This window comes from Salvelinus alpinus, chromosome 34 (genome assembly GCF_045679555.1).
Source record: "Salvelinus alpinus chromosome 34, SLU_Salpinus.1, whole genome shotgun sequence".
In the NCBI taxonomy this organism is placed as follows: Eukaryota; Metazoa; Chordata; class Actinopteri; order Salmoniformes; family Salmonidae; genus Salvelinus; species Salvelinus alpinus.
The window spans coordinates 15,628,645-15,648,838 of NC_092119.1; the positions used below are offsets into that span (position 1 = coordinate 15,628,645).

At 42.8% G+C, this 20,194-nt stretch overlaps 2 protein-coding genes across 10 annotated transcripts in view; one reads left to right on the forward strand and one right to left on the reverse strand.

The window, feature by feature from the left end:
- Nucleotides 1-113: 113 nt before the first annotated feature.
- Nucleotides 114-20,136, reverse strand: tulp4b (TUB like protein 4b). Of its 8 annotated transcripts, none has more exons than XM_071382392.1 (16): nucleotides 19,996-20,136; nucleotides 11,043-11,136; nucleotides 10,319-10,588; nucleotides 9,789-9,917; nucleotides 9,401-9,562; nucleotides 8,917-9,097; nucleotides 8,519-8,626; nucleotides 8,193-8,356; nucleotides 7,638-7,862; nucleotides 7,131-7,386; nucleotides 6,831-6,976; nucleotides 6,445-6,594; nucleotides 6,124-6,217; nucleotides 5,816-5,959; nucleotides 2,028-5,680; nucleotides 114-1,799 (listed from the first exon to the last, which is right to left on the reverse strand). In XM_071382392.1, the coding sequence occupies exons 2-16, from the start codon at nucleotides 11,058-11,060 to the stop codon at nucleotides 1,659-1,661; spliced, it is 5,841 nt and encodes a 1,946-aa protein (XP_071238493.1). In that variant the 5' UTR covers nucleotides 11,061-11,136; nucleotides 19,996-20,136; the 3' UTR covers nucleotides 114-1,658. The 8 variants fall into 8 exon arrangements, with proteins under 8 accessions (XP_071238493.1, XP_071238498.1, XP_071238495.1 ...); XM_071382397.1 differs by lacking the exon at nucleotides 19,996-20,136 and adding an exon at nucleotides 12,122-12,273 and having other exon boundaries at nucleotides 6,445-6,589; nucleotides 6,832-6,976; nucleotides 7,152-7,386; XM_071382394.1 differs by lacking the exon at nucleotides 19,996-20,136 and adding an exon at nucleotides 12,122-12,273 and having other exon boundaries at nucleotides 7,152-7,386.
- The window catches only part of LOC139563596 (nesprin-1-like), a 160,868-nt gene continuing 159,893 nt past the window's right edge, over nucleotides 19,220-20,194 (forward strand). For both annotated transcript variants that reach the window (XM_071382386.1, XM_071382387.1), the window contains exon 1: nucleotides 19,220-19,514. The gene's annotated coding sequence lies outside the window, so the exon portion shown is untranslated. The remainder of the gene's footprint in view (nucleotides 19,515-20,194) is intronic.

A 20,194-nucleotide genomic window follows, 5' to 3' on the forward strand; every position in this document is an offset into this window, starting at 1 on the left:
CACACACACTGTGAATAGACTGGTGACGTTTGATAAATCCCGCCCCCGCCCCCGCCCCCTCACACACACACACACACACACACACACACACAGAAGAGACATAGATATGTGTCTTCAATGTTATACATTTTATTAAGTGTTTGGAAATCAGTTAGACCTATCTTTAATGATATATCTTCTGATATATATTCTGGACAAAAATCATTGTATACAATTGAAAAAAATTTAAGAAAAATCCATCTAGGCAATACAATAATATTAATTTAGGTGGTGATGACAATAACACAATGACCACACCACACACACTGTCTGTATTGTATAATATGCATTGAAGTCTTGCTGTATGACACAGTAGAGTAACAATGCTAAGCATTGAATAGTTGAATCATCACATAACTTGTCTACAATACCTTTTCAAATAAACCTGCAGATATACTTTTAAAAAAAAGCAGCACCAGACATGTTAATTACTGAACAACATGTTCACAAATTAATCAGTCAATCAAAAATAAATTAAAATCTGAAAATATAAAAATGATAACTTCGATGTCTTCAATACCATGTGACACTATTAGCACTAATGCGGACAATCTCTATCAAAAAGCAGCAGCAACTCCAAGGAGGCAAAGCACTTCACATTCAAATGCAATGTTCAAGTAGCATCTTTAAACACCACCAGTGACTTTTTAAAACACCGAGCCAACCAAGTTTATACACCATAATGTTACATTAATTCAGAGGTTAGCTTGTCTTTTTGTTGTTGTATGATTTAACATGAGTTGACCGATCTGGCAGCAGGTGGGATTTCTACTGTATAAACTTTGTCCCAGATAACCTGATCCATGCATTTGATTTACACATGCGTTAAATTGTTGTTTTTCATAGGGTCTACTAAAAGAGATGATTGGCAGAAAGTTAGGTCTAACATTGATAATATACAGGTGTTACAATTTATTTATGAATGTGTTCCAATTAATGTTGTAGGGGAGTATGTGGTCATACAATAACATTTACATAATGGCTTGTCAATAATGGCACAACTTAGGGAAATGTGGATATTCCTATAGGATCACTTCATAGAAGTGATGTTATAAATAACTTCTAAATAAACTCTAATACCTCTAATTCCTTCAAACTCATCTTGTTGTCTTTCCACAATCAATATGGTCTCCTTTCTCACAATACATCATTTCAACACTTTTGTCCAGCACTGCACTTTTTCTTTAATCAGGTCTTTTAAAATTGCACTTCTCCACAGGGCAGTTTTTAAATCCGAAGCATAGATACAGTAAGTAAGAGCAACTTACCTTCTAAAATGTTTTTATATTAGGCCTACTAAAGTGTATTTCATAGCCAGTGATGTAGTTGTAAAAAACAAATCGGTGGGTAAACGCTGAAGCACCCTATACTTTCAATGCATATTTCCGCTCGTGCAAAAGAAAGAAGGTGTGTAAACGGTGTTTACGTGCGTTTACCCTCCACTACACCACTGTTCATAGCCCCATAAACCGTGTTGTGGTTGCAAAGCACTAAATTGACAGTCCCATGTTACAGGACCCAGGAACATCATCTCTGATTATGTTGTCATTATGCACCAGTATAGGTTGGAAAAGATACATATGTATGACACATATGTGGCACTGGGTGAGAGCAGTCTCTCACTTCAGCCTTTGAGTAACATTGGCTAAGGCCACAGCAAAGGCCTGCACTGCTGAGAAAGGATACTGGAAATCCAGGATATAGGCGTTCCCATCGATTCTGCCAAACTGCATCACCTGTAGAAAGACAGGGGGAAAAATCTGGGAAACAGATATAACGCTTTGAGGAAGGCCTGTTTTCATCGCTCAATGTCTACCTGGAGCTCGATGGGTACTGACTCAGCTAAGCCATAAAGAGGTCAATGTGACAGTTGGTATTTTAAGCAACCACAATACTACACTGATTTTAGAATTCTAACTTATATACAACTGCCGTTATTAACGTTATTAACATCCAGGTTTCTGTAAATAATAAAAGCAACATCTTACCTGTCTGCCATCCAACTCGATCTGAAAGTTCTTAGCAGACTCCTGAGTGACCCGTCCTCCGAAGTCCAGCTGGTAGACTTGTGTTGCCTCGTTCCAGAGTGGCTGCTTATTGGCCATGACGTAGACGAATCCCTGGCTGCCCAACCCGCGGTCCTCTCTCTCATTGGCCTTCCTGCACTTGATCTCTTCCAGTTCACTGGCCATCCTCAGGCTCCTCTTACTCTTCCAGCCCTTCTTGGAGCTCTGGCTCTGGTTCATCAGTTCGTCTCCACTGATGAAGAGCTCGGGCTCACTCTCAGAACTATCCTGGAACTCGTTGGTGGTACTTGTCCTGTTGAGCTTCTTGGTTTTGTTCAGCTGCTCCCTCTGGCCTTTGGGTTTCTTCTTCTCCCTGCCTCCCAGCCTGGGGCTGGAGATGAGGGAGTTGAAGTCGGAGAGGGCGCGCCCTTCCTTTTTGGATTTTCCCTCTGAGACGGTGGTCATGTTTGCCTCCTCAGCTCGGCTGTCCAGACGTTTACGGCTCTTCTTGCTGAACCTGTCAGTCCCCTGCCGGTCTGGAACAGGGCTTTCATTTAGAGAAGACGGCTCCTGGAAGCTACTGGCAGATTCCGTCAGCTCCTCTGTAGGGCTTTTGGGTTTTGGCAGCATGGTTGGTGGAGGAGGAGGAGGAAGTGAAGGAGGTGGGGGAGGAGGAACCGTAGGAGGAGATGGGGAGAGGACTGGCTTCTCTAACAGTTGATGAGACTTGCTGGGCAGGGTGGCAGAGCCTGAGGGGTCCTGCATGGGTAGGCTGTAGGGGTTCCAGGGGTGCAGGCTAACAGGTTGCAGCTGAAGCCCGGCACAGGAGCTAGCTCCTGGGTACATCGGTGGCAGAGGGCAGCAAGCCAGGTTGGCAAGGTTGGGAGGGTATCCAGGTGGCAAGACCAGGTTGGGGTCCTGCTGGGTGAACTGGGGAACTGGGGCAACTACTTCGTTGGGAGGGCAGGGTGGTGGAGGGCTCTGCATTGACTGGAGTGGGGGTCCACCCTGACCTCCCCCTGGAGGGAAAGGTGACAGGGACATCTGGTAACCCAATGGGAAAGTAACAGTGCTTGGGCTGCTGGGGGGTTTTGTTGAGAGTAGGAAAGGCAGCCGCGTCATGTCCAGGTGCTGAGCATTGCTGAAGATGAGTGGGGGTGGGGGCTTGTGCGTTGGTGGTGGAGGGGGAGCTACGATAGTCTGTTCTTGAGGTATCCAGAACTCCTCTGCGGTGTTTGGGTCCCACTGGTATGGCGGAGGACGTTTCAGAGTCAAACTAACCTCCCCAAGAGTCAAGTGACGACACTGCTGACTTAATGCCTCGTCTTCGGTAAAGGCAGAGTTCACATACACAGTCCTATCCCTGCTGTTATCAACAGGACTCAGCAGATTGTACGATGACTGAGAAGCAAGAGGTGAAGTGCTTTTGGAGTGGACAATGATGGTGCTGTGATGAGCACCTTTTCCTGGTGGGAAATCCTGCCGCACCACAGTGCCTCCTGCTATGCCACTGCTGCTACTACCACCCCCGCTAACACTGACACTGGTGCTGCTGCTGTTGCTGCTGCACTGAGTGCAGGTATATAGAGCTGTTGGCACCCTCTGCTGGTAAGAGAGCGCTAGTGCAGCACTGTTGATCTTAGACTTGGACGGTAGAGTCCTTGAAGCATCAACCATCTGGGACACCTTCAAGCGGGATTCCCCATCTCGCCTGTCACGTCGCAAGGTAGCGTGAATCATGTGACTACTGTCCATGCGTTGGGGAGGGGGAAGTGTTGTCGTGTTAATGTTAACCTGATTGGCTGGATCTGGGTAGGGGGGCGGGTCTCCGCTGGGTATGGAGTATCGTGGCACCGAGAGGCGGCTTAGAGTCGCTGAGCTGTAAGGAAGATGGACTTTCTTACTGTCAGACGATGAGGTGACTTTAAGTGTGGCCGAACCTCCCATGCCTTGAACAGCGTAGGCGTTCTGGTTGCGTATGAGTCTTCTGCGAGGGCGACACACCTCCTCTACATTCCCACTGCTGTCAAAGGTCGTGATCCTCTCGTATCCCATCTGGTACTGGAGACCAACTGGGTGGAGTGAGAACTCGTCTTTCTTCAGACAAGGGTCTGCTGTGACCAGTATGTTGGGGTTGTCACAGTTGGTGATGAGGGTCTGAGGAGCGGTGGAGGTTGTGGCGGTGGCTGCAGACACGACGGTTCCTGGGTAGGGCGGGGGAGCGTTCACCTTCCTCATCTGGATCTCAAGGGAAGTCTCTGCATCGAGGAAGGAAGGAGGTCTAGACCGTAGTGTGTCTGTGTCTATGAATGAAAGAGTTCTAGATCGGGAGGAGTCCGCATCGAGGAAAGACGGGGGTCTAGATCGCAATGTACCGGTATCTACATCAATGAAAGAAGGAGGTCTAGTCCGTATTGTGTCTATGTCGATGAATGACGGCGGCCTAGATCTTGATGTGTCTGCTTCGAGGAAGGAAGGAGGTCTAGACCGTAGGCTGTCTACATCAATGAATGATGGAGGCCTGGATCGCGGTAGACTTGGCCTGCCCAGAGTATGGCTCTGAGTATGGCCCTGCTGTCCTCTTTCTGGTCCCAACTCTGGACTGGGGTGGGGTACCTGAAACTGCTGCAAAGAGATGGTGGGGTAGCCAGTAGGCGGAGGGGGCAAGGTGATCTGCAGCTTCAGTTGCTGCTGCATTTGTTGGTGCTGCCTCTGCATCTGTTGGTGTTGCTGTTGTATCTGCTGATGCTGCTGCTGCAACTGCTGCTGTTGCTGCCTCATCTCTATAATCTGCTGTCGGATCTGCTGTTGTTGTTGCTGCATTTGTTGCTGCTGCTGATGCATTTGCTCGTGCTGCAGTTGCATCTGTTGGTGCTGCTGAGCGATTTGCTGCTGTTGCAAGTGTTGGTGCTGCTGTTGGATCTGCTGTTGTTGCTGTTGCAGTGCCGCCTGTTGTTGTTGGTACTGTTGTTGCAGTGCTTGGTGCTGCTGAGTCTGTTGCTGCTGCTGCTGTTGGATCTGCTGTATGTGAAGCTGTTGTAGGTGTTGATGATGTTGTGGAATCTGTGGTTGTTGGTGCTGTAGTTGTTGATGTTGCATCCTCTGTTGTTGCTGCTGCTGCTGCTGCTGCTGCTGCTGCTGCTGCTGTTGCTGTTGCGTTTGTATCTGCTGTGGTTGTTTGGACTGCTGTTGTTGGTGCGTCTGTTGTGACTGAGGACGTTGTTGGTGAGGTTGTTGAGGGAGGTTATGTGGAGGCGGAGGTGGAGGTAACGTTCCAGCCAGGAGGGGACCCATCTCTAGCCCATTAAATATCACCTGTCCTGGGTTGGAGTACCTTCCTAGAGTCCCACTGTAATGTACTGCCACAGCATCCTGACCATGATCAGACCCCAGAACAGAGGCTGAGGCTGCTGCTGCTGCTGCTGCTGCTGCTGCTGCTGCTGCTGCTGCTGCTGAAGCCGTAGCTGTGGGATTGGTCAGGACATCCAGCTGAATGTTCTGATTGGCCAGCAGGGACTGGACCAGACCAATGCTCTGAGTGGGGGACATGGCCTGGGCGGGGCTGTGGATGGGCGCGATGGGGATGTTGACCGTACATGGAGGGTTGTCACCTGTCACTCCAGATGGTCCCGTTACTGAAACACAAGTCAGGGACTCTTATGAATTACATCAACATACACATTGATCCACACAAATTTCAAATTCTGAAAATCCTGTATTTAATCATCCTGAAAAATCCAGTGAAATCCAATTCTTTCCTTCATTCATACCTGGCAAGTCATCCTCATCCTCACTGAAGACGTTGGGGTTAAAGACCGGCAGGCTCATGAAGTCAAGTGATATTCTCCGCACCTCTGGAAGGTAGATTGTCATCTGCCTTGGTTGTAGATGGAGCAAACTGGTCTTATAGATAACTGAAATGGAGAGAAACATGTCTTTGGTCAAATTTGACAGAAAAATGACAGAAAGGAAATAGCAGTCAAAATAAAGTAAAAACGTAAAAAGTTAAACACATTAAATTGGGCAATGTGTGATTTAATGTGTACATTTTGTTCTTCTCACATTGTAGTGATCTTACCTGCACCCAGATTAGCAGGTAAGAAAGAAGCAAGTCCCACAATTTTGAACTTAGTCCCCCAAATATTGGACGTGACTTGAGCCAGGTAATTATGCTGTGAAACCAGGCAAATAAAAAGGCAGATGGATTATTTGGTGATTTTTTTTTTAACCAAATGAAAGATGATCTCAGAACCCAGAACCAAGTATCGTATGTGCTAGCTAGCTAGCTACCTGATTTACTTCCGGCTGTGGAAGTGGCAAAATAGAAACAAGCGAAAACAGCAGTTTCAGCCAATAGAATCACTATGAACTTTCCACATAACACATATTCAGATAATACCTCAGAGATTCCATCCATGGACATCTCTCGACGTGTCAGACTGGGAGAACGAATCAGAGGCTTCTTCGTTGGTAACCTTGGTGATCGAAGCCCTTCCTGACTAGTCCTAGACGTCTTGGGAGATTTTCTTGATTCAATGTTCCTTCTACGCCAGAAAACAACAAAACCAATGACAAATAAGAGCAAAATAGACTAATTTTAAATAATAAACACTGTCGTTACAACAAGTTAGAACAAATCAAATGATAAATATGACATTTAGGAAACTTGAGCTATTGAATTAGATGGATCAGCGACAGGCAATGTTTAGGATTAAAGTTGAATATGGTAAATAGAAATCTTATAATGTCATTCCTACAGAATCTAGACCACTGTAATGAAAGATACCTGGAATGCTTGGGAGACCTGTTTCCTCTGGATAGTTTAGGCGACTTCTTCCCGACCCACTCATCACTCAACTCAATGTCGCTGGAGTCGGAACAGTTACAGCTGTCAGTCATGTAGGAGATCATAGCATTCACACACACCTCGTCTGAAATAAACAAACAAACATACAAACAACAAATAAAAAAGGATCTATGACTCGACCTAAACAGGTCAGAACTGTAGAACTTCTGAAAAACAATAGTAGGGGTAGCTGTTTGTGTCTGACATACTATCTATTTTTTAAAAGCTCATTATAATACCTTTTCCTGTGCCAAGCCCACCTGCTTTGCTGTCTGTTTTGGGGTCCATGATGATGAACTCTGGGCGTAGCTTGCTGATGCGTCTGCCTTTGAGGATAGGCACCAGCCCCCCTAGGTGTTCCAGGTATAGGGTGTAACAGGGTCCCCCTGCCTCTGGGTTGTCCTCCGCTCGCTTCATGGTGCAGTGCAACCTTTCGTTGCCAGCCGTGGGGTAGCTGACAAAGTCCCGGATGTTGTTGGGATCAGGAATGGGAGGCTAGAGAAACAAGAGAAGAGCATTAACAGTTGGTTCCCAATTCGCACCCTACCCCTTCCCTTGGCCCCTTAGCCCTTTAGAGCTTTAGAGTCTGGATAGTTATAATCAGGGTATTGATGGAGCTTCCAGCACAGTTACAGATCTACAAACATTAAAGGGTTACGACCAAGGGGTGATGTGATTTTGAAATGAACAAGTCTTTGAGCTGAGATAATAGCCTACAGTAGCCGACTGAATAAATCTCCTTCTACCTTGATGGTGGGTATGAAGGCGGTGGTGACATAGGAGCAGAGTAAGGAAGGCATGTTGAGTTTGCCCACGTCCCTCTCCTCCCTCAGGGCGCTGGCGATGCCCTGTTGGCACAGCAGCTGCAGGCTGGCCACCCGGTGCTCCACTCGCACCACATACAGCGCCGGGCCACATGCCAGAAACAGACGAGAGTCTCTATGGCCCCAGCAGATGGTGGTGATGGGGCGCTGCAAGGCAAAGGTTGACAAGGCAGGTTTCCAGTCAGCCCTGTTGTATTCACATTGTATGGAACCTTGATTTCTGGTTTTCTCCATAGCCGACTGAACTGAACGAGACTTGGAAGTGTGGCAAGACAACATTTCATATTAAGTTTAATTCCTGTTAGCATTGTGGTTATTGGTTGAAGATTTCAGATGACCTATAGACTTTGACTTATATGTGTTAGAGGACCTACCCAGAAGGCAAAACTGGTTGAAATTATGCCATGCAAACAGATTACAACAAGTTTGTAAATATCACCCTAACGTTTCAGAGGATGAAATCAGAGGGGAGCTCACCTGGGCAGGTGTTTCTAATGTGTAGATATGTTCTCCTTGGACGTTGTAGAACTTGACCAGGGCGTTCCTCATGATAGAGCCAGAGGGGACTCCAGGGACACCATGTCTCTCCATCCCAGCTACTGCCAGGAGGTCCCCCTGCGAACACCACTGTACCTCCACATCTGAAAAGGAGAGGCTTCAGTCACATCACGTTCATACTGGAGAGTATCTATATATTACACAGTGGTGGGTTTCCCCAGTACATTATCGCTCTTAATGACAACAAACTACTTCACATTACGAATTTGGTTGGCTCACACACAGAAGATTGATAAAGTCAGTACCTTTGAGTCCTGAGCGGATGACGGTAGGAGCGAGGTCATCGTAGTTGTTCATCAAACTGATGTCTCCTGATATGAAGCTGACTGTCAGAACGGGCTTCAGGTTACGTACTAGGGGAGAGAAAAATATACACATTAGCCTCCTGGCCAATGTACTGTCGCCATCGTAGTGCACAATCATAGTGTTCAAATCAGTGGTAAAAAAAAAAAGTTAGCGGTACATTAGAGAGAGGTATAAAACAGGGATTCCCTTGTTCTTTGTTTTAGCGTTAAAACAATATGTTACCTTGAGGTGGGTTATTGTCATTAGAGTTAGTGTCGATATCGGTGCCCCAAAAAGCAGTGCTTACATTATCTAAATAAGCACACTATCTTACATAATAATTACTACATGATCTTGCCTTGAGGTGTGTTATTGTCATCAGAGTCGGTGTCGCTCTCTGTGCTGTCCTCCACCAGGAAACAGGGACAGTTCCAGGACATGCCGACGATGCCGTCTGACTCATGCAGGAGGACGTGGGCGATCATACGACCATGGCAGTCCATCACTATCACCTGACCATCAGCCGTACCAAACAACACCTGAAGTACAGTGGGCAGGAATCATTTTATGAGAGAAAGCCTATATGGAGCCAGTTTCCTGGACGTAGATTAAGCCTTTGACTAAGAACAAAATATTCTCCATTATAGGGTGTAACAGGGTCCCATATTATTTTTAGTCTAGGACTAGACGTCATCTGTGTCCTGGAAACCAACAGATGATTTAATATATCAGGTGTATTTGTATCTGTATGTAAAAGTGTAATACATGTAACAATGTTTTGTTTAGGTGTGATAAGGGCTTTATTGATACATTTAATGCATTGATTGATTGAGGCGGTTTACTTGTTGGTCATCAGGTGTCCAGATGCCACAGGTGATCTGGCTCTCCAGGTTAATCTCTGAGGACCAGTGTCTCTGTCCGCTGACTGACCCCACCAGGACAAAACCATCCCGGTAGGCGATCAGGGCCTGGCTGCCATCATGAGACCATGTGAAGTCACTCACCTGATGGAGAAAGATGAGAGGTAAGAGTAAACATACATACATCAATACATGATATTTTCACAAATACAAAGAAATATGAACTTTTTTTTAATCCTTGAACTAATATTCTTCCCATCAATTAATATATTACTCTGATGATGATGATGATGATTGTGCATTTCATATGATCAATGATAATGTGTGTGTGCTGATGACTTCAAACTTACCTGGGCAGGTACAAACTTACCTGGGCACCGCGGTCATTCACTAACTCCACAGACCACCGTCCCTCATATTGAATCCAAACAAAGATGCCTCCCTCCATGTCACACGTGGCCAGCTTCTGAAAGGGCTCATTCCAACGGACCAGCACTACCTTTAGAGAAAACACAATGCAACTGCTGTTACACTCCACCAACACAGGGGTCTGTCTAGGAATGTGAATGTGGAATACAGTTCAATATTCAACATGAAATAGGCCTCCACTGTCCTGATGGGAAAACCAACAAAACAGTGAATTTCCTCCACCCCAGTTGCTGATGATACAGTCAGCACAGATGTGAGCTCTTACAAAAGACTCAGTATAACCTAGAAGCTACACAATAATTGAAAGTTATCAGATGGTTTCAGAGAAAATATTGAATATGCATATATATATATATATATATACTATACATACTTCACACTAACACACGTCAAATAATGTTCTAATGGTTGCCCAGTTCTCTGCCTAATAAGATATTGAAAACACAAAACTGACAAAGCCGGCCCACACACCTCACTGTTGTGTCCTCGCAGGTTGAAGTTGATTCTCTGAGGGGTGTTCCTGTCTCTCCTGCAGTGGCTGGATGTGAACGTTACGCCCACCACCCCTCTCCCGTTCCCAGTGGCCAACCAGCCCTCCTCATAGTAGCGCCGCTGGCACACCGGTTTGTCCTTCTCGCTCTTGGGGACCCGGCCCTTCCAGGAGAGGCAGAGGATGTTGGAGTCGCTGCAGAGGATGGGACCATGTTCCACAGCAGCTAACATCCTTACTGAGTGACCAGGCTAGGAGGTAAACAGAGGACGAGAACATGGTAACCTTTATTTGTGTGTGTTTTTTGTGTTTCCTATGTTCTTGATTAAAGCATTTGTGTCTCTAACTTTTAATGTGTAATTGCTGCTGGTGAATCCCATTAAACAGTGAGTCTTGTTATGCGAATCGTGCATAACAAGACTCACTGTTTAATGGGATTCACTGTTTAAATAAAATAAAAATAGTTTAATCGACTGACTTGCTTGATTCTTTGTTTGGTTTTTTTAGTTTTTTTTTTATACATCACACTTTATTCTAGGTCATTAGGTAGGCTAAAGTGCTTAGGTTATTTCTCCAAGAGGTAGGCCTATTAAACCATCCAATACAGTCAAGTCATAACTCAATATTACTCGGCTATATACGACCAGGTGATATAACATGTAGAATAGAATAAAAATAAACAAAAATTGCCCACATGTTACTCACCTCACAGTTCCTGGACATTGTTGACTACAATTCCTCCTCTGTAGGTGGTGTCCATGTTTCCATGCAGATGGTGCACTGAAGACCAAGAGAATTCCTAATGTCCGGAAAAGAGAAAATAATATATAAATGAAAGGTTTCACAGCATTCGGTTTACTACACCAAGACGGCTTGGGCCTCAGGTCTTGAAATGTCTATCCTGATTGGTACCCTATGACAGGGCCATTACATAGGCCTGTGTCTTCATGTGATTCCAATCAAGTGTCTGACAAAATACCTACAGTATGGGGCAATGCAGTTTGATGACTATTCAATGTCAAGAAAAAATGTAAAGTTAAAGAATGAATTAGGCTTAAGCCAATGTGTCTATTCCAATAATATCAATAGCCTGTACACACGCTATAGATTCAATCGAATAGGTGAAGTCTTTAAACAGGAAAATCACTGCCTTGTCCATTCGTTGCATCAACCTTGAAATGAATATTGCTCTCAGCTATTAAATGGAATGGCAAGCGAGAATCATGGTCTTTATGCAACACTGCATTGCACATTCTGAACCGAACACTCTTGCGTTCGTGTCTCCATAGGTACTGAGATCAGTCTGTTACGTCATTAACACGATACTGATTCAATAAAACTTGTAGATTTCAATTAATACACGGAAAAATAATAAAACCTTATGGCAAGCGAACGTTTATATATATATATATATGGTGGGCTATTTCTTATATATATATAACGTTATATATATATATATATATATATATGGTGGGCTATTTATATATATATATATCAGTAGGCGATCCATCGGCTATATTTTCCATATTTACAATAAGATGGATACTCAACGAATCAATCAAATCGCGCTATCACAGTGAATTAAGATAATGCATGGAAATGAAAGCCATCACCCTCATCCACCGCTTTTCGTTTAGATGGAATCAGAGATCTCGAGGAACCTGTATAAAACGGATGATTTCCCTCTTTCGTATTTCTTTATCTGACCAATTCCAATCGCAAAACTGACAACATGTACATGCCACATACACACACAACAAAAGAGCACACGATGCAGAACTCACTTTATCAAATATAAGGTCGCTGTCATATCCTTGATCTGTGCAGTACACCAAATACTTGTAATGATAAGGTGCAGTCGCGTTGCCAACAATAGTGTATATAAACCCTGGATTGCATTGCCATGTGTTGGCCATTGGGCGGCTTTGAAACCAATTGTCGGCCATATTGGCACTCCCTAGTAGGAGCAGTCCTGCATATCAAATCAAATCAAATTGTATTGGTCACATACACAAGGTTAGTAGATGTTATTGCGAGTGTAGCGAAATGCTTGGAATGAATGGAATTCTACAAAATGTCAATTTAATGATTAAAGAACAAAATTGCACATATTTAAGAATGTTTGTTGTAGTAGTGGGGACAGTAACAACAGTAATCTCTCAAATTATATTTAAGAGGAAAAATTTTTTTTTTTATATAAACTCGGCAAAAAAAGAAACGTCTCTTTTTCAGGACCCTGTCTTACAAAGATAATTCGTAAAAATCCAAATAACTTCACAGATCTTAATTGGAAAGGGTTTAAAAACTGTTTCCCATGCTTGTTCAATGAACCATAAACAATTACTGAACATGCACCTGTGGAACAGTCGTGAATACACTAACAGCTTACAAACAGTAGGGAATTAAAGTCACAGTTATGAAAACTTAGGACACTAAAGAGGCATTTCTACGGACTCTGAAAAACAGCAAAAGAAAGATGCCCAGGATCCCTGCTCATCTGCGTGAACGTGCCTTAGGCATGCTACAAGGAGGCATGAGGACTGCAGATGTGGCCAGGGCAATAAATTGCAATGTCCGTACTGTGAGACGCCTAAGACAGCGCTACAGGGAGACAGGACAGACAGCTGATCGTTCTCGCAGTGACAGACTACGTGTAACAACACCTGCACAGGATCGGTACATCCGAACATCACACCTGCGGGACAGGTACAGGATGGCAACAACAACTGCCCGATTTACACCAGGAACACACAATCCCTCAATCAGTGCTCAGACTGTCCGCAATAGGCTGAGAGAGGCTGGACTGAGGGCTTTTAGGCCTGTTGTAAGGCAGGTCCTCACCAGACATCAACGGCAACAACGTCGCCTATGGACACAATCCTACCGCGTCGCTGTACTAAACAGGACTGGCAAAAATTGCTCTTCACTGACGAGTTGCGGTTTTGTCTCACCAGGGGTGATGGTCGGATTCGCGTTTATCGTCGAAGGAATGAGCGTTACACCGAGGCCTGTACTCTGGAGCAGGATCGATTTGGAGGTGGAGGGTCCGTCATGGTCTGGGGCGGTGTGTCACAGCATCATCGGACTGAGCTTGTTGTCATTGCAGGCAATCTCAACGCTGTGCGTTACAGGGAAGACATCCTCCTCCCTCATGTGGTAAACTTCCTGCAGGCTCATCCTGACATGACCCTCCAGCATGACAATGCCACCAACCATACTGCTCATTCTGTGCGTGATTTCCTGCAAGACAGGAATGCCAGTGTTCTGCCAAGGCCAGCGAAGAGCCCGGATCTCAATCCCATTGAGCACATCTGGGACCTGTTGGATCGGCGGGTGAGGGCTAGGGCCATTCCCCCCCAGAAATGTCCGGGAACTTGCAGGTGCCTTGGTGGAAGAGTGGGGTAACATCTCACAGCAAGAACAGGCAAATCTGGTCCAGTCCATGAGGAGGAGATGCCCTGCAGTACTTAATGCAGCTGGTGGCCACACCAAATACTGACTGTTACCTTTGATTTTAACCCCCTCTTTGTTCAGGAACACATTATTCCACTTCAGTTAGTCACATATCTGTGGAACTTGTTCAGTTTATGTCTCAGTTGTTGAATCTTGTTATGTTCATTCAAATATTTACACAAGTTAAGTTTGCTGAAAATAAATGCAGTTGACAGTGAAAGGACGTTTCTTTTTTTGCTCAGTTGATATATTTATATATTTTTTATGTTTAGCTCACATAATATAAATTAAAACTTTGCATTAATGTGTCTGTAATATAATCCATGTGGCAAAAACTAATGTAGAAATTAATAAATGCATTTCTATAGCTTCCAAAATATTTTTCACAACGGTGGGGGAGTGCCAAGGTGGAGGTACGGTGGCTTCAACATAGAGACCCTTTTTCATCTAGTGTATATATAAATCATTCGTTGCCAAACTGTTTGAGCTGACGCTTGGCTCTCCTTTAATCCCAGTTGCCATGTAGGTTACATTGGGCACGTTCCAGGTCGTTTTTAATTGTAGTCGTGATGTGCGGATCATCAGCTCTCACAGAGCAGGGAGAGGTGTTTATACCGCTTAAGAATCGGACCCTTTTTTCAATTTTCGCCTAAAATGACTATCTTCTTGTAGCTCAGGACCTGAAGCAAGGATATGCATATTATTTATACCATTTGAAAGGAAACACTTTGAGGTTTGTGGAAATGTGAAATTAATTTAGGAGAATATAACACATTAGATCTGGTAAAAGATAATACAAAGAAAAAACATGCGTTTTTTTTGTACCACCATCTTTGAAATGCAAGAGAAAGGCCATAATGTATTATTCCAGCCCAGGTGCAGTTTAGATTTTGGCCACTAGATGGCAGCAGTGTATGTGCAACGTTTTAGACTGATCCAATGAACCATTGCATATCTGTTCAAAATGTTGCAAGACTGCCCAAATGTGCCTAATTAGTTTATTAATACATTTTCAAGTTCATAATTGTGCACTCTCCTCAAACAATAGCATGGTATTCTTTCACTATAATAGCTACTGTAAATTGGACATTGCAGATAGATTAGCAAGAATTTAAGCTTTCTGCCCATATCAGATATGTTTATGTCCTGGGAATTTATTTTGTTACTTACAACCTCATGCTAATCACATTAGCCTATGTTAGCTCAACCGTCATGCGGGGAGGGGGGCACCGATCCGTAGAGATTTTAAGATCTCAGGAAACACATCAGTATGAAGGATGTAGCGATTCTCTAAGATCCCCAGTGTGAATACAATAATGATGGCCTGGTACACAAACAAAAACATGCAATTTTCATAGAAAAATCAGTTGATAAGAAATAAAAATATCATATATCAATGTTGATCTCAGTGAGTCAACAGATTAAGATATTTTTCCAGCAATAATTGGAAATCATTTTGCAACAAAAACATACATGTGTTTTTAATAATATTGTAGCTTTTACGACCTGACGAAGAGCCTTGCAGGATCGAGACGTTGTTTATTAGGTAAGGTATGTGGAAGAGCTTATGAGTGTTCAGGTTCTATCTTTTTTTAAACCTACTTTTTCCGACCCTGCACCCCACTAAAATATATGTTTGATTCCACTTTACTGATGTTGCTTTCATGGAAACTCATCCCTCTGCACTACTGATATATCACAGAAACTCATCCCTCTGCACTACTGATATATCACAGTAACCCATCCCTCTGGACTACTGATATATCACAGTAACTCATCCCTCTGGACTACTGATATATCACAGTAACCCATCCCTCTGGACTACTGATATATCACAGTAACTCATCCCTCTGGACTACTGATATATCACAGTAACCCATCCCTCTGCACTGCTGATATATCACAGTAACTCATCCCTCTGCACTACTGATATATCACAGAAACTCATCCCTCTGCACTACTGATATATCACAGTAACTCATCCCTCTGGACTACTGATATATCACAGTAACCCATCCCTCTGCACTGCTGATATATCACAGTAACTCATCCCTCTGCACTACTGATATATCACAGTAACTCATCCCTCTGGACTACTGATATATCACAGTAACTCATCCCTCTGGACTACTGATATATCACAGTAACTCATCCCTCTGCACTACTGATATATCACAGAAACTCATCCCTCTGCACTACTGATATATCACAGTAACTCATCCCTCTGGACTACTGATATATCACAGTAACCCATCCCTCTGCACTGCTGATATATCACAGTAACTCATCCCTCTGCACTACTGATATATCACAGTAACTCATCCCTCTGCACTACTGATATATCACAGTAACTCATCCCTCTGGACTACTGATATATCACAGTAACTCATCCCTCTGCACTACAGACATATCACACTCATATCAAACTATCAGATGTATAGAATGGAGTTGTAGGCAAACAAGATTAGACTGGATCACAATAAAAACTTTATTAAGAACTTTATTATGACTTTCAAGACTTTCCCTAATGTAGCACGAATAGTCTAGACATAGACATGCCGCATGTCACACACATTTCAAGTCAACAGATTTGAAGAGAACTGACACCAAAGGATGTGTGCTGGGATAGTGGGAAGAACTGGTTAAAATGACATCATTGCAACCAGTTTTACCTGCTGGGGTTGATCAAAAAGGAGAGGCAAGGAACTCACTTGTTGTATAACTGAGTTATCAGATTCAAAATGTTAGTATAACTTCCTTGATAAATTGCAAATGATTGCTTCCATAGTCCACAATTGTAATGAGAACCTGAGTACTAAATTGACTAGTCAAAGATGGTCTCATATCACTTACATTTACATTTACATTTAAGTCATTTAGCAGACGCTCTTATCCAGAGCGACTTACAAGTTGGTGCATTCACCTTATGATGTCCAGTGGAACAACCACTTTACAATAGTGCACTTAAAGGACTGTCGGTTAAATTCAGACAATAACTTTCAGCATTAACATTTCACCTGACTAACGATTCCAGACTGATGTATTATATACAAGTATGTATTATAAGACCAAAATAACATACGGTTGTACTGTAAAATGCATCCTATACAGAATACTAATGCAGGTAGCATTTCCTTAATGAAAAAAATACACATGTATTAATAAGGCAGGCTTAAAATTCTAGGCAGGCTTAAAAAGTATATACAGAAATGGATTTTTCTCATTGAACGCCATTATAATACAGAAAATACAATTATTTGAACCCTGCAACACACTGAACTGGACTTTTTCAATTTTTTCTCTGTCTGTTTTGCTTGCAATAGCAGAAACTTTGCTTTCATGCTTCCTGCGCCTCTCTCTAGTTAAAAAAAAATTGCTGGCGCTTTGCTTATCTATGTGGGACAGAACTCTGGGAAACAAGGCTGCTTCCACTGACAGAACTCTGGGAAACAAGGCTGCTTCCTCTGACAGAACTCTTGGAAACAAGGCTGCTTCCTCTGACAGAACTCTGGGAAACAAGGCTGCTTCCTCTGACAGAACTCTGGGAAACAAGGCTGCTTCCTCTGACAGAACTCTAGGAAACAAGGCTGCTTCCTCTGACAGAACTCTTGGAAACAAGGCTGCTTCCTCTGACAGAACTCTGGGAAACAAGGCTGCTTCCTCTGACAGAACTCTAGGAAACAAGGCTGCTTCCTCTGACAGAACTCTAGGAAACAAGGCTGCTTCCTCTGACAGAACTCTAGGAAACAAGGCTGCTTCCTCTGACAGAACTTTGGGAAACAAGGCTGCTTCCTCTGACAGAACTCTGGGAAACAAGGCTGCTTCCTCTGACAGAACTCTTGGAAACAAGGCTGCTTCCTCTGACAGAACTTTGGGAAACAAGGCTGCTTCCTCTGACAGAACTTTGGGAAACAAGGCTGCTTCCTCTGACAGAACTTTGGGAAACAAGGCTGCTTCCTCTGACAGAACTCTTGGAAACAAGGCTGCTTCCTCTGACATAATTTCCTCTTGTGAACAATGGACTCTTGGCTCCATTATTCAAATATGGTGATTTACTTGTATGGCAACTATGTGATTTTTAGATTAAGAGCCTTTTTGATGTTCTATAAAGTGCTGCAAATGTATATTGTAATGTATAGGGATAGGGACTAGGGGGGTAGAGCGTACATAAATATAAACACAACACTCTGTTGCACACAATAACCTATTTGTTTCCAAGTGTCTTGCAAGTGTTTCACTAAGGTTATGATAGGCAAACCCACCAAGAAAACTCACTGTCCAAAAAAAGTCTGCAGTGCACACAATCAAGTATACAGTGTGCTGGGATTTACTTCAGTTGTTGTGCTACTCCCTCTTCCCTCCCTTGTTCCATTGGTTCCCATGTAGGCTGCAATAATGTATGGGCGCTGTCACTGAATTGCTGATATGAAGTGGTTGCCTAGAATCTAGATGTCAAATAGACATTGCTGAATAAAAGTATATTGTAGCTAATTACTTGGCCTACTAAGATGCACTGTGTAGTTAGCACTGTGCCCACGTACATTGACTCTGTACAGGAACGCCCCGTATATAGCCACACTACTGTTATTTATTGTTTATTGTTGCTCCTTAATTATTAGTTATATTTCTAAATTGTATTTCTTTTTTTTCTTAAAACTGCATTATTGGTTAAGAGGCTTGTAAATAAGCATTTCATTGTAAGGTCTACTACACCTGTTGTATTCGGCGCACGTGACAAATAAAATTTGATTTGTTTTGTAGACCCATACAGTAAGGCAGACAAACTATACATTACTTCAAGGAACCAGCAGATGGCAGTGAATTCCAATGATAGACAGATTTACATTTTTTTAAAACATATGCTCATGAAACCTCTGATTGTAGGAAAGAAAGCTAAAGCTGATAAAATAAGATGATACAAACAGTACATGACTAACATATTTGTTGCAAAAGAATGTGCATAAGAAAATGTATACATGTCAATGTACACATGCCAATGGTTGAATGAAGCAATAACATGTTTCAAACTACACCCTATTTCTTTGACATCCACACACTGACACATTCACAGGCATCATCACTGGACACCAATAGAATGTAAAAAAAAAAAACTGTAAAGGAAACACACTGGGCACACATTGGTTGAGTCAAAGTTGTTTCGACGTCATTTCAATTAAATTACCAACGTGGGATATAAATTGAATTGATGTCTGTGCCCAGTGGGAAGGAATGTTCCAATTCGACATGGCGCGTATAGCTAACTAGCGTGAGGATCATATTATCACGTTTTTTTATAACAAGAAACTACAAGCAACTGAAAGTGTATCTAATATTTCTACAATGTTGCACACTCAACACTATTGCTACAAACACTTAGGAAACCGCTACAACGTTTGATTGTTACCATTGGCAACATAGTAAAACATACACTTCCTGCCTAAAGTTGAGGCTGCAGGATTGGCTGCAAAATTGACAGTGAAGTGGTAAGAAACGGTTGAACACTGTATTTAGAACAACGTTTCTTAGTTACATTTATTTTACTAGATACATCAATTTGTATCAATTTGTTTTACTAATGTGTTACTAGTACTACAACTGCGTAGGCTATGTTCCTTTTTTTGTTTTGTTATTTCACCAAATGAGGGAAGGCATATTTCTCGTATAGCCTATATCTAATGGATGCAAAAGCGCGAGACAAGAACTCCTAATAGAGCCTACATTGAAGTGAGTGACTATGCAAAGTCTTTGTTGTTTGAAGTGCGGCTCAAAATTAACACTTGTTGACAGTTTATTCAGATGATGCACTGTAGGCTTACAGTAGACTTCATGTCACTTTTTCGTAGTATTTTCTGATGGCATGACTTCAGTCCTATTTCATTTATACTGTATGCACTAGGGATTTTTGGTAATAATGCATTTTAAGCACATGTATAAAGGCTTATGAGCTATGTATTGTGAATTTGTTTATTTGATATTCATCTAAGAGTACATGCTTGACAGTGCCTTCAGAAAGTATTCATACCCCATGACTTATTCCCCATTTAGTTGTATTACAGCCTGAATTAAAAAAAGATTACATTTTTACTGATTTATTTTCCCACGCATCTACACACAATACCCCCATAATGACATAGTGAAAACATGTTTTTAGAAATGTTTTGCAAATGTATTGAAAATGAAATACAGAAATATCAAATTTACATACCTTTTTATTTATTTTTATTTTCACCTTTATATTTAATCAGGTAGGCCAGTTGAGGACAAGTTCTCATTTATAACTGCGACCTGGTCAAGATAAAGCAATAAATATTCACACCCCTGAGTCATACTTAGTAGAGTTGCCTTTGACAGTGATTACAGCTGTGAGTCTTTCTGGGGAAGTCTCTAAGAACTTTGTACACCTG

Bases quoted from the DNA above. Each gene is read 5' to 3' on its own strand.
- tulp4b (XM_071382392.1), bottom strand. The intron at 8,357-8,518 runs GTACTGACTTTA...TCTCCTTTTCAG, and splicing joins CATCCGCTCAGGACTCAAAG to ATGTGGAGGTACAGTGGTGT. The intron at 5,681-5,815 runs GTATGAATGAAG...CTTGTGTTTCAG, and splicing joins GGATGAGGATGACTTGCCAG to TAACGGGACCATCTGGAGTG.